Source organism: Eubalaena glacialis, chromosome 11 (genome assembly GCF_028564815.1).
Source record: "Eubalaena glacialis isolate mEubGla1 chromosome 11, mEubGla1.1.hap2.+ XY, whole genome shotgun sequence".
NCBI classification, from domain to species: Eukaryota; Metazoa; Chordata; class Mammalia; order Artiodactyla; family Balaenidae; genus Eubalaena; species Eubalaena glacialis.
In genome coordinates, this window is record NC_083726.1 from 109,576,523 (window position 1) to 109,602,875 (window position 26,353).

At 43.2% G+C, this 26,353-nt stretch overlaps 2 protein-coding genes and 1 pseudogene across 2 annotated transcripts in view; 1 reads left to right on the plus strand and 2 right to left on the minus strand.

The window, feature by feature from the left end:
• Positions 1 to 26,353, minus strand: part of RIMKLB (ribosomal modification protein rimK like family member B) — a 122,076-nt gene that overhangs the window by 75,771 nt on the left and 19,952 nt on the right. The window lies entirely within an intron of this gene.
• Positions 126 to 2,234, minus strand: LOC133101757 (large ribosomal subunit protein eL18-like; annotated as a pseudogene).
• AICDA (activation induced cytidine deaminase) lies at positions 15,006 to 24,806 on the plus strand. The gene is made up of 5 exons (XM_061206685.1): positions 15,006 to 15,013; positions 20,742 to 20,889; positions 23,481 to 23,754; positions 24,255 to 24,370; positions 24,753 to 24,806. Exons 1-5 carry the CDS (start codon positions 15,006 to 15,008, stop codon positions 24,804 to 24,806), a joined length of 600 nt encoding a protein of 199 aa, XP_061062668.1.

Below are 26,353 nucleotides of genomic sequence, written 5' to 3' on the forward strand. Positions count from 1 at the left end.
CTTCTTTCTTTCTCTTGTGACAAAGTGAGATGACCCTTGTGGATTAGCTTTTGCGTGGAGAGGTATGGAAGCCTGCTAAGGGTGTACAATGCCACCGATGCTAGTTTCTCAACAGTTTGAGCTTCCTAATTTAAATTTAATTTTTTAAGTATCCAAAAATCTTTTGGCAGGGCAGGTTCGTTTTTGTAGCAGCGGCTGGCGGGTCGGCTGGCGGGTCGGCCTCTGGCGCTTGGAGAGCAGACAGGATGGGTGGAGCTGTGCGGTGTTCCCTGGGCCTCGCCCAGACACCTGAACACCTTGCAACCCTTGAGAGGACCGGAGGGCAGGACGGTGCCACAGCTCTTGGGGGAGTCCAGAGCCAGGTGGTGGAAAGTAAGGATCTTGCCTCTGGCCTTGGGGATGCAGCTCAGCCTTTGGGATGCAACTCTGGGCGCGGCTGCTCCCCTGAAGCGCACACCTGAACTTTGGGCAGGTGTGCATCATCAGTTTGGGGGTTATACTGAGACACGCGCATCGTCAGGTATAACTCCCATAACCACAGCCATTCTGTATTCCCAGCCAGGAAACTTCATCTTCCCGACCATCCAGGAAAGGGACAGGGGCAGCTGGTTGGAGCAACTCATGAACAACTTCTTGGGCACAACTTGGCTGAAGGTGGAGTTGGTTGGCCAGAAACCTATACAGCTTGACCAACAGCCTTCGGGAGACGTCCTGGCCTTGAGCTCCCGGCCCTGAACTCTTCGGTCCTTGTTGTGGCCAAAGTTCCCTCACATGTTGGACCCTACTGCTCTGCCAGGTGTTTTGTTTGTTCATTCATTTTAACAAACATCATTATTTCATTTTGAGAGTGACCCTGTGAGGTGGGCAGCAGAGGGGTCTTTGTTCCTATTTTTCAGACAGGGAACAAGGTTTAGAGAAATGAAGAGCCCCACTGACTGGATAAAGTTTAGTGGGGCAGAACCATGCATGAACTAAGTCTAAAACTGAGGTTAATGCTCGTTCAGTTGCAAAAGGAAAACTCAATAACATTTTGTTTAGAAATCAGAGGTAGTTTACTAGCTTGCTAAAGGTTTGTAAGGGACTCTACACTGCAGGCGACCGTTTTGCTTTCATACACCACACGCACTACCCAGCAACTGTGTTTCTCTGGAATTCTGTGGAGACAGCCAGTAGTTGTGAGCCATGGATTTGGTTAGAAGAACATGGAAGAACATGCGAAATGCCAAAGATGGTCCTGTTTTTCCTCTTCTCAGAAGGATGGAGAATTAGTTTAGTCAACCTTTTCATCATGGTTTCTTTGGTTTCTTCAGGAAATTGAGAAAGTGTTTCAGAGCACAAACTCTGTGCTAGGCCACATGGTGTCAATCCTGACTCCATCATTGTGAGCTTAACCTTTCTGTGCCTCAGTTTCCTCATCTGTAAAAGGAGAGCACAATGTCTTTGAACCCTGGGGACTATTTTAAGATCAAATGAATTAGATGTTTAGAATAGCACTTGGGGGATTTCCATGCTGGTCCAGTGGTTAAGAATCTGCCTTCCAATGCAGGGGACGTGGGTCCGATCCCTGGTCGGGGAACTAAGATCCCACATGCTGCGGGGCCACTAAGCCCACACACTCTAGAGCTCACAAGACGCAACTACTGAGCCCGAGCCCGCTGCAATGAAAGATGCCACAATGAAGAGCTCACATTCCACAACTAAGACCCGATGCAGCCAAATAAATAAATTTTTTTTTAAAAGAAAGAATAGCACTTGGCACATAGGCCCCCATGTCAGTGTGAGTCATTATCTTTAGGTCAACAACTTTTGAGCCTGGCACAGTGCTGGGGATACAAAGATGCGTAAGACATGGTCTCTTCCATCAACGAGATTAGAGTAGCATCTTTATTACTCAACTTGTTTCTACTTTCACCTCTTACAATGGCACATGTTTTCTTGTTTTCTTTTCAGCTTTTATTTTTGATCAGAGATAATGCAATGCTTTAATTTATACTGTGTTTCCTCTTGTTCAGGGACAGAGAGATGCTTAAGTTTGTACAGTCCCACCCATAGCCTTCAGTTCCCTGTAAGCACCCTGTAAGCAAGTGAATTTCCCATTTCTGTCTGGGTTCTTTCTTCCCATTCCCGTTTCTGTTCTTTCTTCTTCTCTGTTCCAGGGTATATATCACCTTTGCCTCTCTTATTACGGACTTTCTCCTTTGCTTTCACATACCAACAGCTGAGAGAATACCCATCATCACTCTCACCCTTTTTCCGGGTGTTCAGCCCCTTGAAGTCTCTGAATTAATCAGGACTCTTAAAATTTTTTATTTAGGTGAAATTCACATGACATAAAAATAACCATTTAGGGCTTCCTTGGTGGCACAGTGGTTAAGAATCCGCCTGCCAACGCAGGGGACACGGGTTCGAGCCCTGGTCCGGGAAGATCCCACATGCCGTGGAGCAACTAAGCCCGTGCGCCACAACTACTGAGCTTGCGCTCCAGAGCCCGTGAGCCACAACTACTGAGCCCGCATGCCACAACTATTGAAGCCCGCGTGCCTAGAGCCTGTGCTCTGCAACAAGAGAAGCCACCGCAATGAGAAGCCCGTGCACCGCAACGGAGAGTAGCCCCCACTCGCTGCAACTAGAGAAAGCCCGCGTCCAGCAACGAAGACCCAACACAGCCAAAAATAAATAAATTAAATAAATAAATTTATATTAAAAAAAATAACCATTTAAAATATAAAATTCAGTGACATTTAGCGCATACATTGTTGTTCAACTACCCCCTCTATCTACCTTCAAAACTTTTTTCATCACCCTGAAAAGAAAATCCCATATCCATTAAGCAGTAATGACTATTCCCTGCTCCCTCAAGCACCTGAATAACCATTAATCTGCTTTCTGCCTCTCTGGATTTATCTACTCCGGACATTTCATATAAGTGGAATCATACGCTGTGTGGCCTTTTGTGTCTGCCATAATCAGGATTTAAGGTTATCTCTATAGGACATAAATTACTAATAGGAAGAACTTCTACTTTACTTTTTATGTTGTAGCCATACCTCCTTTAAGGAACCTGTGGATGGAGGTCTAAAGTAACCAGGACATGTGAGAGGCAGGGCCATGCTGAATAAAGTAACCAAGGTGCTGAGTGTACTGAGTTTCTAATTGCACTGAGGAAATTAACTCTTCCTGTCCTCTGGTAACAAACTGAAGAGATCTTGGTGGTGCATTTAGCCAATGTGTGGATGGGTTGGGGGTGGTGAAAAACATGGGGGTCTTGTTGGGGGGAGGAAACCAGGTTCACACACTAAGGAATTTGGGACTATTTGATATCAAGTAGCTGTTTCTCAAACCTCAAAGATACTGAATTTAGTTAAATCAACAGGTGATGTGGGAATTTCCCTGGTGGCCCAGTGGTTAAGAATCCACCTTCCAATGCAGGGGATGCGGGTTTGATCCCTGGTCAGGGAACTAAGATCCCACATGCCATGGGGCAACTAAGCCCGCATGCCACACTACAGAGCCCGCGCACTCTGGAGCCCACACCACAACTAGAGAGCCTCTGCACCACAGCTACTGAGCTCTGGAGCTCACCCACCACAACTAGAGAGGAGACCGTACACCGCAACAAAGGATCCCCCGTGCCGCAACTAAGACCCAACGCAGCCAAAAATAAATAAATAAAATAAATAAATAATTTTTTTAAAAAAAAGGTGATGTGATCTAATTAGTAGTGATGGAATGATTATTGCAGAAGGCAGAGATCAACACAGATCTTCAGAAAAGGTGAGAGCCAAGGAGGAAGAATTTGCCAATATGGTGCCAGGGCTTCCTAGAGGGGATGATCTGATACCAAAGAGTGTTGGTCACTAGACAGAGTAGAGAATAGCAGTTCTGCAGGTAACATTTAATCTGCTATCCTTACTTCAGAACCTGTCCCTTATTCATTTTAGAGCTGTTTTTATCAAGATTATCTCTACCAGGACTTCCCAGGTGGTGCAGTGGTTAAGAATCCGCCTGCTAATGCAGGGGACACAGGTTCAATCTCTGGTCCGGGAAGATCCCACATGGTGCAGAGCAACTAAGGCCGTACGCCACAACTACTGATCCTGAGCTCTAGAGCCCGCGAGCCACAACTACTGAGCCCACGTGCCACAACTACTGAAGCCCGCGTGCCTAGAGCCTGGGCTCTGCAACAGGAGAAGCCACCGCAAGGAGAAGCCTGCTCACCGCAACGAAGAGTAGCCCCTGCTCACCGCAACTAGAGAAGGCCCGCGCGCAGCAACGAAGACCTCACGCAGCCAAAAATTAATTAATTAATTAACTAATTTTTTAAAAAAATATTATCTCTACCAATGAAATCACATCACTCCTTATACTACATCACTGAGCAAACAAATACTATGGAATTTGGTCTTGGGAATACACATACCCACAAAGAGAAAGACCTGCATGTTATTTGGAGCACTTCTCATTTTCCCTGGCATTTCAATTGCTTATTAAGGAAGCAAACAAACACATCACACACACACACACACACACACACACACACACTTTTTCAAAAGTATATAAAGTCACATAATCATAGAATTTTACCGCTGGGGAAGACTTTAGAGGTCTACTAGGCCAATGTAAACTAACTACCTGCTTGGAATTAATGGGTGTTTGTTGAAAAGGCAGAGTCCTGGGCTGCACTCCAGAATCACTGAGTCAAAAAAAAATCTGCAGGGATTAAACACTGGAACATGCAATTTTATACACTTGCTCAAACCTCAAAGTATGAGAACCTCAAAATTATGCACTCATATTTCATTGCTAATCAGAAAACTTTGAACCACGGGAGGAGTTAACTTTGATGACAATAATTTATTTTTTCAAGTATCTGGTCTCCTTAATATTATCAGCTATTAGAAGATACTACTTTTTAAAAAAATTTTATTTATTTATTTATTTATTTATTTGGCTGTGTTGGGTCTTTGTTGCTGCATGCGGGCTTTCTCTAGTTGGGGCGAGCAGGGGCTACTCTTTGTTTCAGTGCGCGGGCTTCTCATTGCGGTGGCTTCGCGTTGCGGAGCCCAGGCTGTAGGCGCGCAGGCTTCGGTAGTTGTGGCACACGGGCTCAGTAGTTGTGGCTCGTGGGCTCTAGAGCACAGGCTCAGTAGTTGTGGCGCACAGGTTTAGCTGCTCCGCAGTATGTGGGATCTTCCCGGACCAGGGCTCAAACCCGTGTCCCCTGCATTGGCAGGTGGATTCTTAACCACTGCGCCACCAGGTAAGTCCCTAGAAGATACTATTTTATAAAAGTAGTTGTTCTTATAGAATACCTTCCATGCACTAGGCCACATGCAGAGCCACTGATTTTAAATTATTTTTAGCAATCGTAAGATAATGATTTCAACTCTTTGGGCCTCAGTGTTCACATCTGAGAATTGAGATAATAGTTCCTACCTCTTAGACTTAAATGAGATAATATATGCAACATGCTCAGCAAAGAACCTGGCATAAATTAAGTGCACAAAAAAGGTTAGCTATTATTACTATTATTTATTCACATTTTATACATGGGGAAACTAAAAAACATATGGCATCAGGCAACACCCAAACACAATTCACTAGGAAATGGTGGAGACAGAATTCAAGTTTTCATATGTTTGATTATAGAAACCTAACTTTTTATTCTTTCTTGTATGTGTGTGATCAATGAAGCTTTGGTTAATGTCCCCATCAAAAATAACTCTTTTAGACCTTTGACCAGCCCCAGGCTTTTGATGAATATTTATTTGTTCTCTCAACCTCAATAAGTCCTGGGCAGCTGCATAGCAGAAGCGGAGTGAGTAATTCCTGTATATGTCCCTCAACTTCTTCATACCCCCAGAGAAATTCAGTAATATGCCTGGCAGTAAAGTGAGAAAAACAAAAATTGGGAAATGCAGAAGTTGAAGTACTCCAAAAACCACACTTAAACCCACACGGAAACCTTTTTGGGCTCTTTTCAAAAACAACAAAGTATCATATTGAACAATCTACCTGGTGTCCAAAAATAGTGGTCTGGGGAGTCATTGTCTGAGCATCTCATCTCTCAGACACAGGAATGGATACCCTGAAGAATTCCCAGGGGGCCGTCTGGCCTCACACACTGGCCATAATGAAACCCCAGCACCTTGTTTTGTTCTTCTCATGAAGGTTACCCATGGTGAAGTCCAGATGTCCAAGACTTAACTCAGCCACCAGAGGCACAATTTCCAAGTCATGTTGTTTCTGTGGTTTTTAACTTTTCAAGAGAAGTTGGTGAGGGGAGAAGGTAGTTAGTAAGGAAAGTAACTTTCAAAATAGCTGAAGGAAACCTCACAAAATTGTTTCTTTTAATCTCACTAACTCCAAATCTCCAGGAATGAAAAATGCTATTGTCATCATAAGAGATGTACTTCTCTTTCCTTTAACAGAAGAAGGGTGAGCAGGAACTATAGATTTCTGAGAAATAAAGTTATTTCCTTATGCTGGATGAATCATGCCTCTTTAATAATTTTTTTACAGCCATTATGCAAGTTATTTAAGTCTCCATTTTGTTAGAAAGCATTCCTTAAGCAGCTTATATGAATTGTGAATGTCATCTCATTTTTATCTGTCATTATTGTTTTGTTATGAGCCATCACTCAAACCAGAATAAGCGACTCGTTACTAAAACATAGGAAGCCCATTCCTACAGTTCTGCCTTTGTTTATGTTGTTTCTGCCACTTGGAGAGAGGATGAGAAATTTTATCAAGCATAGTCATGTATTCCAGATACCATGCTTTCTCACTCACACAGTAAAGCTAAGTAGATTCTTGGAATGACTTTGCGAACAATTCTTTCCCAGTGTCATGTGTTTCACAGGTGAAAGGTCCAGTTGTAGGGCCCAAGTCTATCTTCAAAGACTGTTCTCCAGAAACTCTCTGCTCTGTACTCTTTATTTATTAAAATTTTATCCATTCATCAGAGTCTCAATCAAGAACTAGGCCTAGGGCTTCCCTGGTGGCACAGTGGTTGAGAATCTGCCTGCCAATGCAGGGGACGCGGGTTCGAGCCCTGGTCTGGGAAGATCCTACATGCTGTGGAGTAACTAAGCCCGTGGGCCACAACGACTGAGCCTGCGCGTCTGGAGCCTGTGCTCCGCAACAAGAGAGGCTGCGATAGTGAGAGGCCTGCGCACCGCGATGAAGAGTGGCCCCCACTCGCTGCAACTAGAGAAAGTCCTCGCACAGAAACAAAGACCCAGCACAGCCAAAAATAAATAAATAAATAAAATTAAAAAAAAAAAAAAAAAGAGAACTAGGCCTAGTGCTTCCCTGGTGGCACAGTGGTTAAGAATCCGCCTGCCAATGCAGGGGACACGGGTTCGAGCCCTGGTCTGGGAAGATCCTACATGCTGTGGAGTAACTAAGCCCGTGGGCCACAACTACTGAAGCCCATGTGTCACAACTACTGAAGCCTGTGAACCTAGAGCCTGTGCTCTGCAACAAGAGAAGCCGCTGCAATGAGAAGCCCGTGCACCGCAACTAAGAGTAGCCCCCGCTCACCGCAACTAAAGAAAGCCCGCGCACAGCAACAAAGACCCAACTCAGACAAAAATAAATAAATAAATAAATTTATAAAAGAAAAAAAAAGAACTAGGTCTATTATGAAGCTTTAGATTATGGAGTCTCTCCTTCCTCTGAACTCATGGCACCGAGTGGGCAATGGTGTCCTGTTAATGGGATTAAACAAGAGGGTAGGAGACCACTGTTTGGGATGCTTTAGCAAAAATTCTCTACAAAGAATTGTGGAATCATTGGTTCTCTATTTGTTTTTCCCATTAAACTGTCCTATAAAGAAGAGTAAAATAAGAAATGCTGAGTATCTGAGGCTATAATCTCAAACCGCCCCCCATGTTGAGCTGAAATTTCCCTGCAATCTATGTTTTCTCTTTAACATTTTACATGATGCTCTATTTACCTGTGGGCCTGCCAGATGTGGGCTTACTCTCCATATGGGGAGAATAAAAATTGTTGAAACCTTCCATGTCATGAGGACTTTTACTTTTTAAATGCGGGTGATAGAGGGTAATGGGGAAAAGCATAAGTGTAAGGAAAACTAACATACATATTATATTCTACTCTAAATAGTTTTAAATACAAACACTATTTTCCCCATATCTTTGGAAATCTTTTATGCTCTAGGATAACATGACCTGTTTATCTTGTAGTTTTGACCTACTCCCTGATATATTGCCATGTACTCAAATTTAGGTGTAAAGATATGTGTATCCCATTTTGAGAAGCACAGGGCTAGATGAACCCTAAGGTCTCTTCAACTTTGAGATGCTATGATTCTGTCATTTTTATTTTAGTCTTATATTGACATTTAATTTTTTTATATTGTCATTTTAAGTATTGTCTATTTTATTTTTATTTATTTATTTACTTATTTGGCTGCATCGGGTCTTAGTTGTGGCATGCAGGGTCTTTCGTTGCGGCACGTGGGCTCAGTAGTTTCAGCGCACGGGCTCTAGAGCGCGCAGGCTTAGTTGCCCCATGGCATGTGGGATCTTAGTTCCCCAACCAGGGATCGAACCCGTGTCCTCTGCATTGGAAGGCAGACTCTTAACCACTGGACCACCAGGGAAGTCCCAGTATTGTCTATTTTAAAGCTTTAAACACAATTATAAATTCCTTGAGCTATAATGTGCATAATTGTTCCCTTTCAAAGCTCAGCTTTCTCATAATAGGCCTTCAATAAATATTGAATGTATTTCAGTTTTCAAAGATGCTTTTTATAAATTACTTATAGAAGCACTTTTTGAGTTGCCCCCGAAGGGATAGAACATCAAAACAAACACAGTAGATTTTTTTTCCTCCCTAGCACCTTCATTTTCAAGTACTGGATATCTAAAACATTTGTGTATGTTGGAGAGAATCTTCTTTATGTAGCCTATACACTGAAAAGTAAGATTTTCAAAACAGGAGATAGGATACAAAAATGTCCATTGACTATTTTGTGTTTATTAGATTCTGCCAACCCTATCAAATCTAATTTATAAAATAGAATAAATATCCACAGATAATTCTGCTTTGGAAACTGATTTGGAGGAACTGACTTGATGGCCACCTTTCTCTATTCTCTCCCATACTGCCTGGTCTTGTATGTTTCCCAATATGTAGTGTTTTATTTCTTTGCTGCCTGGCTAAGACTCACGTTCCATCATTGAACTGAGAGATGGGAAAACATTCTAGCTAAAAATGGCCAACAGAGACTCTTTTGACAAAACAAAGAGCTCCAAAGTCCATGCTTCAATTAGATTTAGATTTAATTACTCACTAGGCCAACAGTCTACATTTTCTATGTGGGAGAGAAATTGTATCTTGCATAAGACATCTATTGAGTTTGCCTGACATATGCAGCCAAACCCAATTCTACAGACACAGTAATATGGGGGGAAAACCCCTCTGTGCAGCTCTGATGAAGTTTTCTAAACTGATATCATCAACGGATAAGATCGGCAGGGTTGATTTATTTTACCAGCATGACAGCATTGCATGGGTTTTGAAGTAAGGCTGAGCATAAAAAGGAATGAAGTTCTGCTGCATGCTATAACATGGATCAGTCTTGAAAACATTATGCAGAATGAAATAAGGCAGACACAAAAGGACAAAGACTGTATGTTTCCACTTATGAGTGTTCAGAATAGGCAAGTTCACAGAGATTACCAGGGGTTGGATGGTGGGGGGGAATGGTGAGTTTTGGCTTAATGATTATGGGTTTTCTTTTTGGGGTCATGAAAAGTTTTGGAAACAGATAGTGGTGATGGTTGCACGTTATGAGTGCAATTGATACCACTGGATTGTGCATTTAAAAGTGGTTGGAGACTTCCCTGGCAGTCCAGTAGTTGAAGTCTCTGCACTTCCACTGCAGGGGGCATGGGTTGGATCCCTGGTCGGGGAAATAAGATCCCACATGCCATGCACAGTGCGGCCAAGGGGGGGGAAAGGTTAAAATCCAAGAAACCAAACCAAACCAAACCAAAACTAAACAAAAGAGAAGCATGTGCATCATCAATGAGCCTATTTTCCTATTTCTGGCCAGAACAAAAGGTCATAATTTGAAAAGAGAGAATATACAAAAGGAGCAATACAGTTTTGCCTAATCATGTGAAGTTACCACCTGCAGTATCAATGAGGGTCTTCCCATTGGGGCAGCTAGGAAATTTTTTTCTAGTTTTTGGATTTAGAGATGTTACCATCTCTGAGAATTAATATTTATTCTTTGGAAGTGTGTGTGTGTGTGTGTGTGTGTGTGTTTGTGTTTGTGTTATTCTCTGGACAATTGGTTGATAATAGGATAAAAGTGCAACTCATATCTGAGGAAACAAAGGATCACATTTTTACATGCCCTTGGATGATCCCACCTTGTCTTCTGCTGAGGAACTTTAGTTTTGTTTTTTTTGGCTGTGCTGCAGGGCTTGTGGGATCTCAGTTCCCCCCACAAGGGATTAAACCCGCACCCGCGGCAGTGAAAGTCCTAACCACTGGACCGCCAGGGAATTCCCTTTAGAGGAATTTTGAAAAGTCTCCGTCCCTATGTTCCTCACTCATCTGTTCTATGCCAAAGGTGACCATCTCCTGTCTTTCTGGTGCCCTGAGGAATTATTCCACAGATAATTAGACTTGGAGAAAAGAATGTATAGAGAGGAAGCTTAGATCCTTGGGTGAGAATAACACATGACAACACAGGGTAGGGTATTGTAACAGAGGAGTGGACGTGAAGACAGGTGAGCAAGGTTAGGAGTGGGGTTTGGTCATGAGCAGAGCTCCTGTGTAGAGCTTAATTCCTTGCAAATATTCAAACTATAAAAAGCTATAATTAATGTATTGATGTATATGACAATGAATTAATGTATGTGACTTCTCTCACATGTATCATTCCCTTTGGCTCTCCAAAGCTTCGATAAAACCTGCTGTACCGGGCTTCCCTGGTGGCGCGGTGGTTGAGAATCTGCCTGCCAATGCAGGGGACACGGGTTCGAGTCCTGGTCTGGGAAGATCCCACATGCCGCGGAGCAATTAGGCCCGTGAGCCACAACTACTGAGCCTGCGCGTCTGGAGCTTGTGCTCCGCAACAAGAGAGGCCGTGACAGTGAGAGGCCCGCGCACCGCGATGAAGAGTGGCCCCCGCTTGCCGCAACTAGAGAAAACCCTTGCACAGAAACGAAGACCCAACACAGCCAAAATAAATAAATAAATAGCGTTCCCTTTAAAAAAAAACCTGCTGTACCTTGGGACTTCCCTGGTGGTCCAGTGGTTAAGAATCCACCTTCCAAAGCAGGGGAAGAGGGTTCGACTCCTAGTTGGGGAACTAAGATCCCACATGCCGCGGGGCAACTAAGCCCGTGCACCACAGCTAGAGGGCCGGCATACCGCAACTACTGAGCCCGCGTGCTGCAACAAATGATCCCGAGTGCTGCAACTAAGACCCCATGCAGCCAAATAAAGAAATAAATATTTAAACCTGCTGCACCTTTACAATTTAGTGTGGTTGTACTGGAGGAAAGTGATTGTAAAGGGAAGTGAGGCTTGCCCCACATTCAATCCACCCTCTCCCAGAGAGTCCTTTAGAGTGAACTAGCATCATGCCATCCCCCTCTGGGGACCCACACTGGAGCAAAGAATTCGTAATCAAGAGAATCAGTGACCTTGATCACAACTCAGGAGCTTACAAGAGAATGCCCCCACCACCAGTTTTCCTAAATTTGCCTAGCTTGTATTTAAAGTCTCAGCACAAGCCTAACCATAATAAGAATTCAAAGCATTAGCTGTTATTTGAATTAACGCTCACTTCAGAAATTCCCTCTTAAAGTCCTGGTATTGATGGGGTGAGGACAGGTGTAGGACAAATAGGGAAGGGTAGAGTTCTATGGTTTAACAAAGGATGTGATTAGAAAGTTTCTGAGTTGGGCATGGAATGTAGAGAAGAAATATACTCCCTTCCATATACTCCCTTCCTTCCATAATCTAAAAAGGGTCTTGACTGAGAGGCGAGCTATCACCACCTCCCAACCAGGAGTGCTCTCACTGGTCCCTCGGCCAGTTAGGTCTCTTGTTATGAGATGTGTACTTTTCTTTCATATCAAACATCACTGTTTTAATTATATATTTACATGTGAATGCAATTACTTAATTAAAGTCTCTTCCCCACTTGAATTTAACTTCCATGAGATCCTTATTGGTTTCATTCAACATTTTTTTCAGTGTCTATTATACCAGGTACTATGTACTTTTTCTCCATGTGGGTAAGAAAGAAACAGACCAAAAAATCCTCCTCTCATGGACCTAAGACTCACTCAAGGTAGACAATACTGTATTTTAAGTGATGCATGCTAAAGAGAAATATACATTAGGAAAAGGGAAAAGGAAAGGTCAGGATGATGGGATATAGTTGAAATTTTAGATATGGGACAAGAAAAAGCCTCAACTACGAGGGAGTATTTGAGTAAAGATAAGGGACCAAGTTGTAACAATATACAGGGGAATAGCATTGCAGGCAGAAGGGCCAGCAAGTATTCTTTGCTCCTGTGTGTTCTTTGTGCAAGCAAGGAGAGAGGTATGGCAGGGGCAGGTGGCAGAGGGTCTGGTGACCCATTGTAAGGATGTTGGCTATTACTGAGAAAATGAGGGAACATGGAGAGTTTTGAGAGCAGAGAGACATGAGCTAAAATATTTCAGGGGACTTCCCTGGTGACGCAGTGGTTAAGACTCCAGGCTCCCAATGCAGGGGGCCCGAGTTCGATCCCTGATCAGGGAACTAGATTCCACATGCATGCTGCAACTAAGAGTTCGCATGCTACAACTAAGGAGCCCGCCTGCCACAACAAAGACCCAGCGCAACCAAAATAAAATAAATAAATAATTTTTTAAAATTAGAATAAATAAATTAAATATTTCGGAAGGATTGCTGTGCAGAGAATAGTCTGTAATTGAAGAAAGGAAGACCAGTTGAGAGGCTGAATGTAACCATCCAGGTTGTTTAGACCTGGAGGTGGTGAAAGTGGTCAGTGAACAGGATTTGGGCATGGGATTTATTTATTTTTTTAATTTTTTTTTTATATTGGAGTACAGTTGATTAACAATGTTGTGTTAGTTTCAGATGTACAGCAAAGTGATTCAGTTGTATATATACATGTATCTGTTCTTTTTCAAATTCTTTTCCCACTTAGGTTATTATAGAATATTGAGCAGAGTTCCCTGTGCTATACAGCAGGTCCTTGTTGGTTATCTATTTTAAATATAGCAGTGTGTACATGTCAATCTCAAACTCCCAGTCTATCCCTCCCTGCCCCCACCCCCAGCCTTCCCCCGGGCATGGGATTTAAAAGGAAGAGAGCAATCAAGAAGATGGCCAGGTTGGCCTGAGCAATGGGAAGAATGACATTGCCACTGATGCCGTTGAGACAGGGAAGGCAGCAAGAGGAGCAGATTACATGTTGGGAGAGAGAACAGGTGCTCAGTTTCAGCCATGTTTGAAATGCCCATCAGACATCCAGATGGAGATGCTGAGGTGGAAGATGGACACACTTGCCTTGAGTTCAAGGGGGAGGTCCAGCCTAGAACTACAGATTTGGGGGATCATCAATGTATAGATGGTATTCAAAGCCTTGAGGTAGGAAGAGAGCAGGAACCCTTGGTGCTTTGCTCACTATTGTAACACCAGCACAGTTTCTATCATCTAGTGGGTATTAAGTTTCTATTGAATGAATAAATAGAATGCATATGGCCTCAGGTAGGAAGGAGAAGCAAAATCTTTAATAGACCAGCTTGTATGAGGGAAGGAATTTAAAGCCTCTTATTTGAAAAGCCCGACCTGTTTTCCAAGTTCAGTGCAGTCATTTAGATGCTGATTCTGCTGAAATAAATCTTTTTTTGTTGTTGTTCTTTGAGATGCTGCTGCTTCTGACTTCAAATTAATATATGGCTTTTGTGGAAAACATGGCTTATGCAAAAATCGTTTGGTGTAATCATCTAGTCTTCTAGCAATTCTTGTAAAGCAATCAAAGAAGTGGTTTGGGAAGCAAAATCTCTGTCCTAAGTCCTATATAACTGAATTTACTTGCCCGGCCACAAAGCAGGAGCAGTTAGTGCTGGTCTCTATTGAGACTCAGAGATATTGTGTAATTAAATGAGGGAATAGATGCTTTTGGCTGATGGAACACAAGATGCTTTTAAATAAATGTTACAGGCTTCCCTGGTGATACGGTGGTTAAGAATCTGCCTGCCAATGCAGGGGACACGGGTTCGAGTCCTGGTCCGGGAAGATCCCACATCCCACAGAGCAACTAAGCCCGTGCGCCACAACTACTGAGCCTGCGCTCTAGAGCCGGCAAGCCACAACTACTGAGCCCACGTGCCACAACTACTGAAGCCCACGTGCCTAGAGCCCATGCTCCACAACAAGAGAAGCCACCGCAGTGAGAAGCCCGCGCACCAAAATGAAGAGTAGCCCCTGCTCGCTGCAACTAGAGAAAGCCTGCGCGCAGCAACAAAGACCCAACGCAGCCAAAAGTAAATAAATACAATAAAATTATAAATAAATAAAGTTACTACGGTTATTATTATGCTTCTAAAATTAAAGATATCATTTTACCATGATTACAATTTACAAACTGTCTACTCCTCCCGTCTCCTGATCTTTATTACCTGTGGAGCACGGACTGGACTTTTAAAGAGGCAGCCCTAAAGGAACCTCTGCATTAGGCAGAGTGGCCCTCAGTCATTTTACCTATGTGATTCGGCGTGTGAAAACCCCGCCCATCTTCACTGGACCCACACAGGAGGAAGGCAGCTGGGGTACCTGGTGGTGGTGATGTTGCTGTGGGGAGGAGCCTAAAGAACTGGGTTCAGATTTGAATGTTAGGGCCCATGCACTGTCAGCCAGTGCAGCAGCAGTGCTGGAGGAAAGCTTCCCTTCCTAAGACTTTCAGGGAGCCACGAAAGACACGCTGGAGTCCACCATGGACAGGTAAAGCAGTCGGCTCGTGGGTGGCTGTGCTGGCCTTTCGCTCAGAGCAAATCTGAGTAATCAGATGGGTAAACTCTCCCCTTCTCCCCTGTCACTGTCTGACTCACAAGATCTGCTTGGTCAAGATGCACATTTTTCTAGTTCTGTCTCATCTTCTGTTCAGATATTAACATGCTTTCCACCCAGCTGTCTCTTTCTCTTTTTTTCCCATAGTCAAAAGAACTTTTCTGCACTATGTATTGACTTGTCCTTGCAGTTAGAACTCGTTTATGGTAGTAATGTGAACCAAGCAAATGTTAAGAGACTGAAATCATGAAAAGCTCATAGCAATACTATACTAACAGTAGTGGTAACTGTAATAATTCTGTAAACATTCAACTATGAAACCCCTTGAAGAAAAACTTTACTGGGGAGACTTTACTGAATAATTACACAGTCAAGAAATTATTTTTTAAATGTCAATATTCAAAATTAATTGCTTGAAGGTCACTATGACTGCGTCTACTATTATAAGGAGATAAATCAGTCAAGCAACTTATTTAATATTATAGGCCCAATTGTTAGGCAGTTAAATGGCATTTATTATTTACCTAGTCTTTCCATTTCTTCAGACATGACTTAACTTACTTCTTTAGTGTGTATTTTGTAAGATTTTCACAATGTCTTCACATGAAGTTTAGGACAATTATGTTATTGTCATAGAACTTAATCTATTCCTATTTTTGATTATTGCAAATGTATGAAAATTTACACCTGATCCATACTTTATCTCAATTTAATTCTTTTACAAAGAATTTAAACTACAGAGCTAAGAATCTTAATGGTAGATTCAATGTTCTTCAGAAAATTGAGGGCAAAAATGTCAAATGTCAGCTCAGTTTACAGTGAGATTTTGAAAACTAATCTGAGGTAAAAGAGAGAGGAAAAAGGCTCACTGGAGATACTTGTAAATAATGAAATGCAAAGCAATGGTAAAATCAGAGCTGAAATTCAGAGAAAGTCAGAGAAGGCAAAGGAGATGAAATTCAACAGGAGAAAAAGGGAAATACATGATTTTCATTAAGGAAAATACTATCTGCAGAGCACAGTAGTAATGGCACACGGCAGGAGAGGGTGACCTTGTCACGATTATTTTTAACCCATTTGTCTCTGGTTTGCATTGCTGGGGATGCAGCCAGTGTTCTGCCTCAGGGAACACAGCTGTCCTGCGCAGCTGTCAACCTGCAGGCCTTACAGACTGTCTCTGCTGAGTCCTTCGTACACTTAAGAGAAACCAGAGGAGCATAGGGTGCTGCAAATAGGCCCCCAGCTGTAGTTAAAGAAAGTGATGGATCAAGATAGTTAATTAACAAGGCCATAGTCATGCCATTCACTTCACTGTGACTGGTAACTTCTGATGGAAACAGAGCTATTGCATTTTCATGTGGGGTGGGAGATAGAAGGCTATCTGAATTCTTTAATCTATGCCCTGTCCTTTCTCATACTCCCAGGACACTTTTTTGCTCCTCATGGTAACAGGGCTCCCACACCACCTGCAGGGCATCATATAGTCCCCCCTTCCTCCACTTCTCATCCACACACCCTAGGAAGACAGGTGAAATGTAAAAGGAATTTACTGGTATAGATTATGAATATGAATTATGAATGAATAAGATATGAATAGATTATGCTTAATCTATTTAAAACTGGGCCCCAAAGAGAGAATTTTTTTTCTTCCACTCCCGTATTTATTAAGCATGTATTATGTATTCGGTTTATGGTCTATGCTGAGGGTGATTATGTTAATTATTTAACAATCGTAATAGTAACAGAGGTAGTGCTGTGGTGGTCACCGCGTAAATCATTATCACTTTAAGATAAAGCCAATTATTATTAGATCTTTGTTAGCATCCATTTCGGATTCCTGTCAAATGTGCATTTTTATTTTTATTTTTATTTTTTATTTTTATTTTTTATTTTTTTTAAATTTTTCTAGATTATACTCCATTTAAATCATTAGAGAGTGCTTGAGTTTTTTTTTTTTTTTAAGATAGTCATCTTTTCTTTTTAAAATTTATTTATTTATTTATTTATTTTTGGCTGTGTTGGGTCTTCGTTTCTGTGCGAGGGCTTTCTCTAGTTGTGGCGAGCGGGGGCCACTCTTCATCGCGGTGCGCGGGCCTCTCACTGTCACGGCCTCTCTTGTTGCGGAGCACAGGCTCCAGACGCGCAGGCTCAGTAGTTGTGGCTCACGGGCCCAGTTGCTCCGCGGCATGTGGGATCTTCCCAGACCAGGGCTCGAACCCGTGTCCCCTGCATTGGCAGGCGGATTCTCAACCACTGCACCACCAGGGAAGCCCCAAATGTGCATTTTTAATTCTAAAAATCTGATTGACTAATTTTTTTTTTTTTTAATTTATTTATTCATTTATTTTTGGCTGAGTTGGGTCTTTGTTGCTGGGCGCGGGCTTTCTCTAGTTGCGGCAAGCAGGGTCTACTCTTCGTTGCAGTGCGCGGGCTTCTCATTGCGGTGGCTTCTCTTGTTGCGGAGCACTGGCTCTAGGCGTGCGGGCTTCAGTCGTTGTGGCTTGCGGGCTCTTGAGCACAGGCTCAGTAGTTGTGGCGCACGGGCCCAGCCGCTCCGCGGCATGTGGGATCTTCCCGGACCAGGGCTCGAACCCGTGTCCCCCGCATTGGCAGGCGGACTCCCAACCACTGCGCCACCAGGGAAGCCCTGATTGACTAATTTTTATATGGTTTCACATGTGTAATGTATATACTGGTGATTTAGATGTATCACCATCTCTGCCTCAGGATTTTTTTTTTTTTTCAAAATTGATCTTCACAGCATCTTTTATTTATTTATTTATTTATTTATTTTTGGCTGTGTTGGGTCCTCCTTTCTGCGCGAGGGCTTTCTCTAGTTGCGGCAAGCGGGGGCCACTCTTCATCGCGGTGCGCGGGCCTCTCACTGTCGCGGCCTCTCTTGTTGCGGAGCACAGGCTCCAGACGCACAGGCTCAGTAGGTGTGGCTCACAGGCCTAGTTGCTCCGCGGCATGTGGGATCTTCCCAGACCAGGGCTCGAACCCGTGTCCCCTGCCTTGGCAGGCAGATTCTCAACCACTGCGCCACCAGGGAAGCCCCGCCTCAGGATTTAAAGTGGATTCCAGGGACCTCCCTGGCAGCCCAGTGGTTAAGATATTGTGCTTCCATTGCAAGGAGGACAGGTTCGATCTCTGGTGGGGGAACTAAGATCCCACATGCCCTGCAGCACGGCCAAAGAAAAAAAAAGTGGATTCCAATAACCTTCATGTGTGTGAGGAAGACATTCAAATTGCAACAGCTTTAAAAATCTCCAGCCCTTGCTTATCTACTTACGAAGAGTGACATTTGAGAACTTGACTTCAGGGTCTATCTCATGTATTTCATTACTAAAATATCAATAATCAACGTATGCCCATACAAAGACTGGTACATCAATGTAGAAGCTTTATTCACAATAGTCCCCAAATGGAAACAATCCAAATGTCCATCAACAGGTGAATGAATAAATGAAATGTGCTGTATCTAAGCCATGGAATATTGTTTTGCCGTAAAAAAAGAACAAACTATACTGATACATGCAACACCAGGAATGAATGTCACAGTCATAACATGCTTAGTGAAAGAAGTCAGACACAAAGGAGGAAATAATGTGTGCTTTATATGAAATTCTAGAAAATAATTTATAGTTGCAGAAAGCAGACTAGTGGTTGCCTGGGAGGGAGGGGAAGAAGTGACTGAAAAGTTGGGTGAGGAAACTTGGGGAGGAGGGGTGCCCTGAAAATGTTCTGTATCCTGATTGTGGTAGCAGTTTTGGGTGTTTACATCTGCCAATATTCATAGAACTGTACATTTTAAATGGGTGAAGTATGTAAATTATACCTCAATGTAAAAAAAAAAAATTGAAAAAAGTTTCAATTCTCTTGCCAGCAAACCGTATTCAAATTACTGACTAGGTCATTACTTTGACAAGTCCTCTGCACTTCTGCTCAGTGCCACTAGGTGGCAACATTATCTCCACAGATTAGATAAGTACATTTCTGGAAAAGTCCAAGGACAAAAACCAGGGACACTCACTCCTGATGCTTTGGTATCAACCACACTGTGTAGCTCGTGGTGTGTTCACAACCACAAAGAAACTTGTGTTAGCAGAGAGTATTTCCACAAATTCAACTCAGTTTAGTGCTTATGATATGCAAGACCCTGTGCTGGGAAACAAAGAGCAATCCGCCCCGCCCCTAACCCGCCCCGCCCACAACCCCCGTGTGTGAAGAACATTGCAAAATATTTAGATTATATTGCAAATTTACACAGGAAATCAGCCTAATCTATATCCTGTAAATACATGCCTATAAAAAAGACTAGAACGAAAAACATAAGTATATTAACAGTAATTGTCATTAGATAGTATGTCTAATTATCACTAGATATACTGGTTAAACATTTAAAAAATTTTAACTTTCTACTTTTAGTAGTATTCAAGTTGACATACTTTTAAAAAGCATGACTCAAAAAGTGACACTTCCTGACTCAAAACAGAAATTCTAATTGAGGAGACAGATGTAGCAATCAATTGATAACAAAGGTTGAATGCTTTGATAAGGATAAGCGGAGAACAGTAGGAAACTACGGGAGGGTTTTTTGTTGCTGTTAATGTTCGATTTTGCCTAGAAATTTTGGCATAGTGGCAGTGAGAAAGATCTGAAATTGTGGTTAAGGCTTTGAAGGATGGGTAGGTTTTGCCCAGTGGAAAAAAAGGCAGGGAAGCTTGCAGTCAGGTGGCTGGAAAGAAAAGACTAGTGCCAGGGGTCCTGCTGCAGGCGTGGAGGGGAGGCTGAAGTGATGCGGAAAAAAGAGAAAATACTAGGAAACGAGGCTAGAAATGTAGATTGATGTCCAAATGTAAAAGCTTTACTGCATTAAAGAGTTTGGAGTTTATTCTACCAGCGGAAGTTAGGGGCTTTTCGGTATCAGAATGACAGGCCCACACCTGGGCTTTTGTGAGATCTCTCAGGCACCTCGTGGAAAATGCTATTTTGAAGGGACTGTGGGCAGAGACCAGTTAAGAGGTCAGGACAATGAATAAAGGGACAGATTAGAGCTTGGACTGAAGCAGAGAACAGAGGAAGTAGAGCAGGAACAAATCCAGAAATATTTGAACGTTTGACTCAATAAATTTAGATGATTAATGAATTAATTCAATATGGGGAGTGAAGGAGAATCAGAAATGATTCCAAGCTTTTAGCCCGGTTACTTGGGATGGAAAGTGGGTAGGAGAGGTGAGGCAGCTCAGGAAAGGGCGATTTGGGAATACTGTGTTAACCCCGTGAGTTTGAGGTCCATGTTGGACATTTAGATAGAGATTGGAGGGGAAACCTGAAAAGATCAGTATGGGACTGGGGAACAGGTTAGTAATTCCAAGTTATCAGCATCTAGAAGGCAGCCATGGAAGGAGCCTGCCCTGGGAGCGCGTATGGCTTTGGGTTTCTTGCTGTCTCAACTGGTCTTATAAATATAAGCCTGATAAGGGGGTTGTAATGGATTCCAAGCTCAGTTAAATCTCAGGCATCCAACAAAGGGAAGCAAGAGCATCTCCTTTGGTTTGGCCCAAGTATTACAGATTTTTTTTAAAAAAGCTGAAGGAAAGCCAGGAGTGACCAGAGCATCAGCGGTGCTCCTGCACTTCCTCCCTCCTCTCACCCACAGCCTCCTGATGAAGCGGAGGAAGTTTCTTTACCACTTCAAAAACGTGCGCTGGGCTAAGGGCCGCCATGAAACCTACTTGTGCTACGTGGTGAAGCGGCGGGATAGCGCCACCTCCTTCTCACTGGACTTTGGGCACCTTCGAAACAAGGTATCAATACCTGCTTCCCAGGCAGGGCATTTTTAGAGCCACCTGCTGATGGTACCACTTTCAGCCTGTTTCATTTGTCTCCACTAGATTCCTCTAATCTCTTTTTTACATGTCCCTGCAACCACAATAGAAATACCCCAAAGGGTGTCATTTAATGTCCTCCCCCATCATGCTGAGCACAGCAAGGCCACACCTTGCTTCAATGCCAAGAATAACTGCCCCCAAACTTCCTCTCCTTTCCCCAGCATCCAAATTGCCTTTGAGATTAAAGAAGATATCCAAAGAAAGAAGCTTTTGATTTGGGGGAATATATACAGCTCATTCAAGCTGAATTTTAAATGTGGAAAAACAAACTGTGGCTTTAGAATTTTTAAAAATTAAGGAAGAAAAATTTAGGAAAAATTAATGACTCCATTCTGTCTTCCCAATGAGTTCTATTCCTTCCTGCTCACCTAGATTGTAGGCCAGTAAGTACATACGTAATAGTGAGCCTCAGAAAACTCAGGGAAGCCATTAATTAAAACTTGAAGATCAGAGAATTACATTTCCAAAAGACTTCTTCACCAAAACCCAGATGGGTTCACATACTCTTCTGCCAATGAATATTTCCTCTCATAACATGCAGTGACATCTAGTCTTGGTGGAATCCCAGGGAGGAATCCATGGGTGGAATGACACTGGCTAGTTTCTAGGGTTAGTTTTACTCTCCAACTTTTTTGGCCTCCATTTGTATTGTGTAAATTATCCCACTGCAATTGTTTTACATTCTAATCTCTTTCCTATTTGGTAATAAGACACATTCTAAACATAGAAAGCTTTTGTGTTAACAACCCTTTCCTTCCCTCTCATTTAATCCTCACAACAAAACGTCATTCCGCTGATGAGGAATCAGGAGATCCAAGAGTTGGGTGACTTGTTTAAGTAACAAGAGTGGCGATGCCAGGAAATGGAACCTGGGTCTTCAGATTCTGGGACTAATGACTTTTCTGCAGTATTAAGGGGACTTGCTGGGAATTCCCTGGCGGTCCAGTGGTTAGGACTCTGCACTTCCACTAGCAGGGGGCACAGGTTCGATCCCTGGTCGGGGAACTAGGTCCCGCATGCCACACCGCAACTGAGTTCACATGCAGCTACCGATCTGGCATGCACAAGTAAAGATCCCGTGCGCCACAACTAAGACCTGGCGCAGCCAAATAAATTTTTTTTTTTTTTAAAGAGTACATGCCTTAATTTTAAAAGCTTATTGCTAAAAATTGCTATCATCTAAGCCTTCAGCGAATCATAGTGGTAACAAAGATCACTGACCACAGATCAGCATAACAAATATAATAATGAAAAGTTTGAAATTTGCAAGAATTACCAAAAGGTGACACAGAAACACAAAGTGAGCAAATGCTGTTGGAAAAAATGATGCTGATAGACATACTCAAGACCGGGTTGCCACAAACCTTCAAAACGCAAAATATCTGCAAAGTCCAATACAGCCAAGCACAATAATATAGGTATGCCTGTATTTAATTGCTCTTAGCCCCAGTGGCACCTATTACCTCTCTCAAAACAGCACTCAGGGACTTTCCCTCGTGGCGCAGTGGTTAGGAATCTGCCTACCAAGCCAGGGAACATGGGTTCGATCCCTGGTCCAGGAAGATCCCACATGCCGTGAAGCAGCTAAGCCCATGTGCCCCAACTACTAAGCCTGCATTCTAGGGCCCACGAGCCACAACTACTGAAGCCCGCGCACCTAGAGCCTGTGCTCTGCAACAAGAGAAGCCAATGCAATGAGAAGCCTGCGCACTGCAACGAAGGCCCAACGCAGCCAAAAATAATAAATTAATTAATTGATTAATTAATTTTAAAAAACAACACTCACCTGTCAGTCTCATAATCTACAACACTCACCTGTCAGTCTCATAATCTATAATTTTAAAAAACAACACTCACCTGTCAGTCTCATAATCTATAACTTTAAAAAACAACACTCACCTGTCAGTCTCATAATCTATAATTTTAAAAAACAACACTCACCTGTCAGTCTCATAATCTATAATTTTAAAAAACAACACTCACCTGTCAGTCTCATAATCTATAACTTTAAAAAACAACACTCACCTGTCAGTCTCATAATCTATAATTTTAAAAAACAACACTCACCTGTCAGTCTCATAATCTATCTCCTAACCCTAAATTTTCTGACCTCCACTTAGTGGTCCAGTGTATTTCCACAATGTTACATCAACAGCCCTTCCAAGCCATTTTCCTTCCCCTCCAAGGAAGAAAAAGGAACTTCACAAACAAAAATTAAATCTGAGATATATGATGCTCCTTCATCCACCCAACTCATTCCATCCTCCCCATTCCACAGAAAAGCTGGACGCTTTTCCCTTCCTAGGGCCCAAAGTGCAAAGTGTTCGGGCTCACCACTGACACTGTGTCCTTTCCGGCAGTTGCTTAACCTTCCTGTAACCTAGGACAAAACTGCAGACACCCCAAAAAAGATCACCCTGGGAGGGACACGAATTAATGGCTGTAAAGCTACCGGCAGGGCAGTCAAGGTCAGTAACCCTCCGCTGAGCCCTCGGTTCTCTCCCCAGGCGGGATGCCACGTGGAACTGCTCTTCCTCCGCTACATCTCCGACTGGGACCTGGACCCCGGGCGGTGCTACCGTGTCACCTGGTTCACGTCTTGGAGCCCCTGCTACGACTGTGCGCGGCACGTGGCCGACTTCCTGAGAGGGTACCCCAATCTGAGTCTGAGGATCTTCACAGCGCGCCTCTACTTCTGCGACAAGAACCGCAAGGCGGAGCCCGAGGGGCTGCGGCGGCTGCACCGCGCTGGGGTCCAAATCGCCATCATGACCTTCAAAGGTGCGCAGGGACTTTTCTGCCCGGCTCAGCAAAGCACGGTTTGCAATTCAGATTGGGAAGAGCCGGGGCGGGTGGGGGTGGGGGGGGAATCGGGGGGGCAGAATTCTGGGAGTTCTGGTTCGCCTTTGGAGCCAAAAGTTATCAACTAGAATTGGAGGAAAAGAAGGAATGGCTTGGGACTTCCCTGGTGGCACAGTGGTTAAGACTCCCGCGCCCAATGCCGGGGGCCCGGGTTCGACCCCTGGTCAGGGAACTAGATCCCACACGCATGCCGCAACCAAGAGTTCACATGCAGCAACTAAAGAGCCTGCGAGCCACAACTAAGGAGCACACCTGCCGCAACTAAGAACCAGCAAGACCAAATAAATAAATAAAATGTTAAAAAAAAAAAAAAAAGAACCAAGGGCTTGGACCCAAGGCTTTGGGCGGAGCCAGGGTTTTCTTTCCTCCCTCATGATTTGAGATCTGACCTATCCCCTTCCCCCTCTTTTTTTTTATAGATTATTTTTATTGCTGGAATACTTTTGTGGAAAATCATGAAAGAACTTTCAAAGCCTGGGAGGGACTGCATGAAAATTCGGTTCGTCTGTCCAGACAGCTTCGACGCATCCTTTTGGTAAGTTAAGGGGCTTCTTTGCTTCTCATTTTCTTTCTCTCTCCAAAGTCATCTATCCCTGGAGCTACTTATACTTCCTTTTCTTATATTTCCCACATTGTCGTGTGTGTTTTGTGTGTGTGTGTGTGTGTGTATTTATCATTCTCTCCTAATTTTTCCTCTGATGAAAACTTTACAGAGCACAGGCTGTAGGCTTCTGTAGTTATGGCGCACGGGCTTAGTTACTCCGTGGCATGTGGGTTCTTCCCAGACCAGGGCTCGAGCCCGTGTCCCCTGCATCGGCAGGGGGATTCTTAACCACTGCGCCACCAGGGAAGCCCCTCTCCCCTTACTTTCTTCAAAAATATTTACAAAGTCATCCACTCTCTCTTTTTCTCCACAGCCCCTATATGAGGTTGATGACTTACGAGATGCATTTCGTACTTTGGGACTTTGATACCAACCTTCAAGAATGTCACATACAAAGAAATACCTCTGAAGATAGTGGGTAAAAGAACTATCCTTCAAGAATTCTGTTTTTCTTCAACTCTCACTTTCTCTGAGTTTAGAAAAAAGTATTCATAGATGTTTTTAAAATGTCTTGAAAATAGAAGGAACCCAGACCCACCAGGGTTAATGCCGCAACTGGTGCAGTTTTTAAATGCAGCATCGTCCCCTACTGGGAAACGACAGAACTGCAGGGCCTGGGAGCCCCTAAGTGTCAATACTCTGCCATTTAAGCAGAGAGAAAGCAGAAGGTAAATGCTGAGGAGCATGGTGAGAGGGTCAAATGTTTTATAGCCGGTATCCTTTATTATTTGATTCTTGTTCTGAGTTTTCAGTGGTATTAATGATAAATTTTTCTACTCTTTTCCATTGGGGCTCACTTTCAAGTGAACAAAATTCTGTCACCCTATGATCCACGGAACTTCCTAATGAGAGAACCTGGGTGATTGTAACCCCAAGCCATCTCTTCAAAGCATTAATATCCAAGCATGTGTTGTATGTTTTAATTGTCTGAAGCATGTTTTTATGTTTGTACATACAGAGGATTTTTTTCTTGGTATGGAAAATGCCTGGTCACCTTTAGGCTCTTGTATAATAAAAGATCTTAAAATGAATTTGAGGGCTGTGAAGAAGACACACTAAAAGTGAATTTATACCTCAAGTAACAAATCTGCAAAAAGATCCTTTTAAGGGCTTCCCTGGTGGCGCAGTGGTTAAGAATCTGCCTGCTGATGCAGGGGACACGGGTTCGAGCCCTGGTCCGGGAAGATCCCACATGCTGCAGAGCAACTAAGCCCGTGTGCCACAGCTACTGAGCCTGTGCTCTAGAGCCCGTGAGCCACAACTACTGAAGCCCGCATTCCTAGAGACCGCGAGCCACAAGAGAAGCCACCGCAATGAGAAGCCCGTGCACCACAACAAAGAGTAGGCCCCGCTCACCGCAACTAGAGAAAGCCCGCGCGCAGCAACGAAGACCCAACACAGCCAAATATAAAAACTAAATAAATTTTTAAAAATATATATATAAGATCCTTTTAAAATCATAGTTTTGCAACTATACATTTCCCATATAACTAGTGAATGCTTGGAAGGGACTTGCTTGAATGTTGAGAAAAGAAAAATCTATTCTCTCTGATGGGTCTTTGAACCTCAGCAATGCCAACCAGGTCAAGGTTTTCCCCTTTTTGTGTATATGTGTCGCTTCTCTCAAAGAAATGTGACGATATAACAGACTGTGACAGAAGAATAGTTGGGAGGGAAGGATGACAGAGCATTGCAAGGAAATCGTGTTTTATCCAGTAAAATGGTGTGAGCCAGCATGGCGGAGAGTGGTCATTTGTCCCTAATAACTATCTGGGACTGTGAGAAAAATATTCAGAATAACCATAACACTGAACAATTATTACCTAGCAACCCTTGCAACGCAGATAAACAGATCCACAGGAAAGGTTGAACACATAATTGTATTATTTTATTCTTATTGTACATAATTTGTGA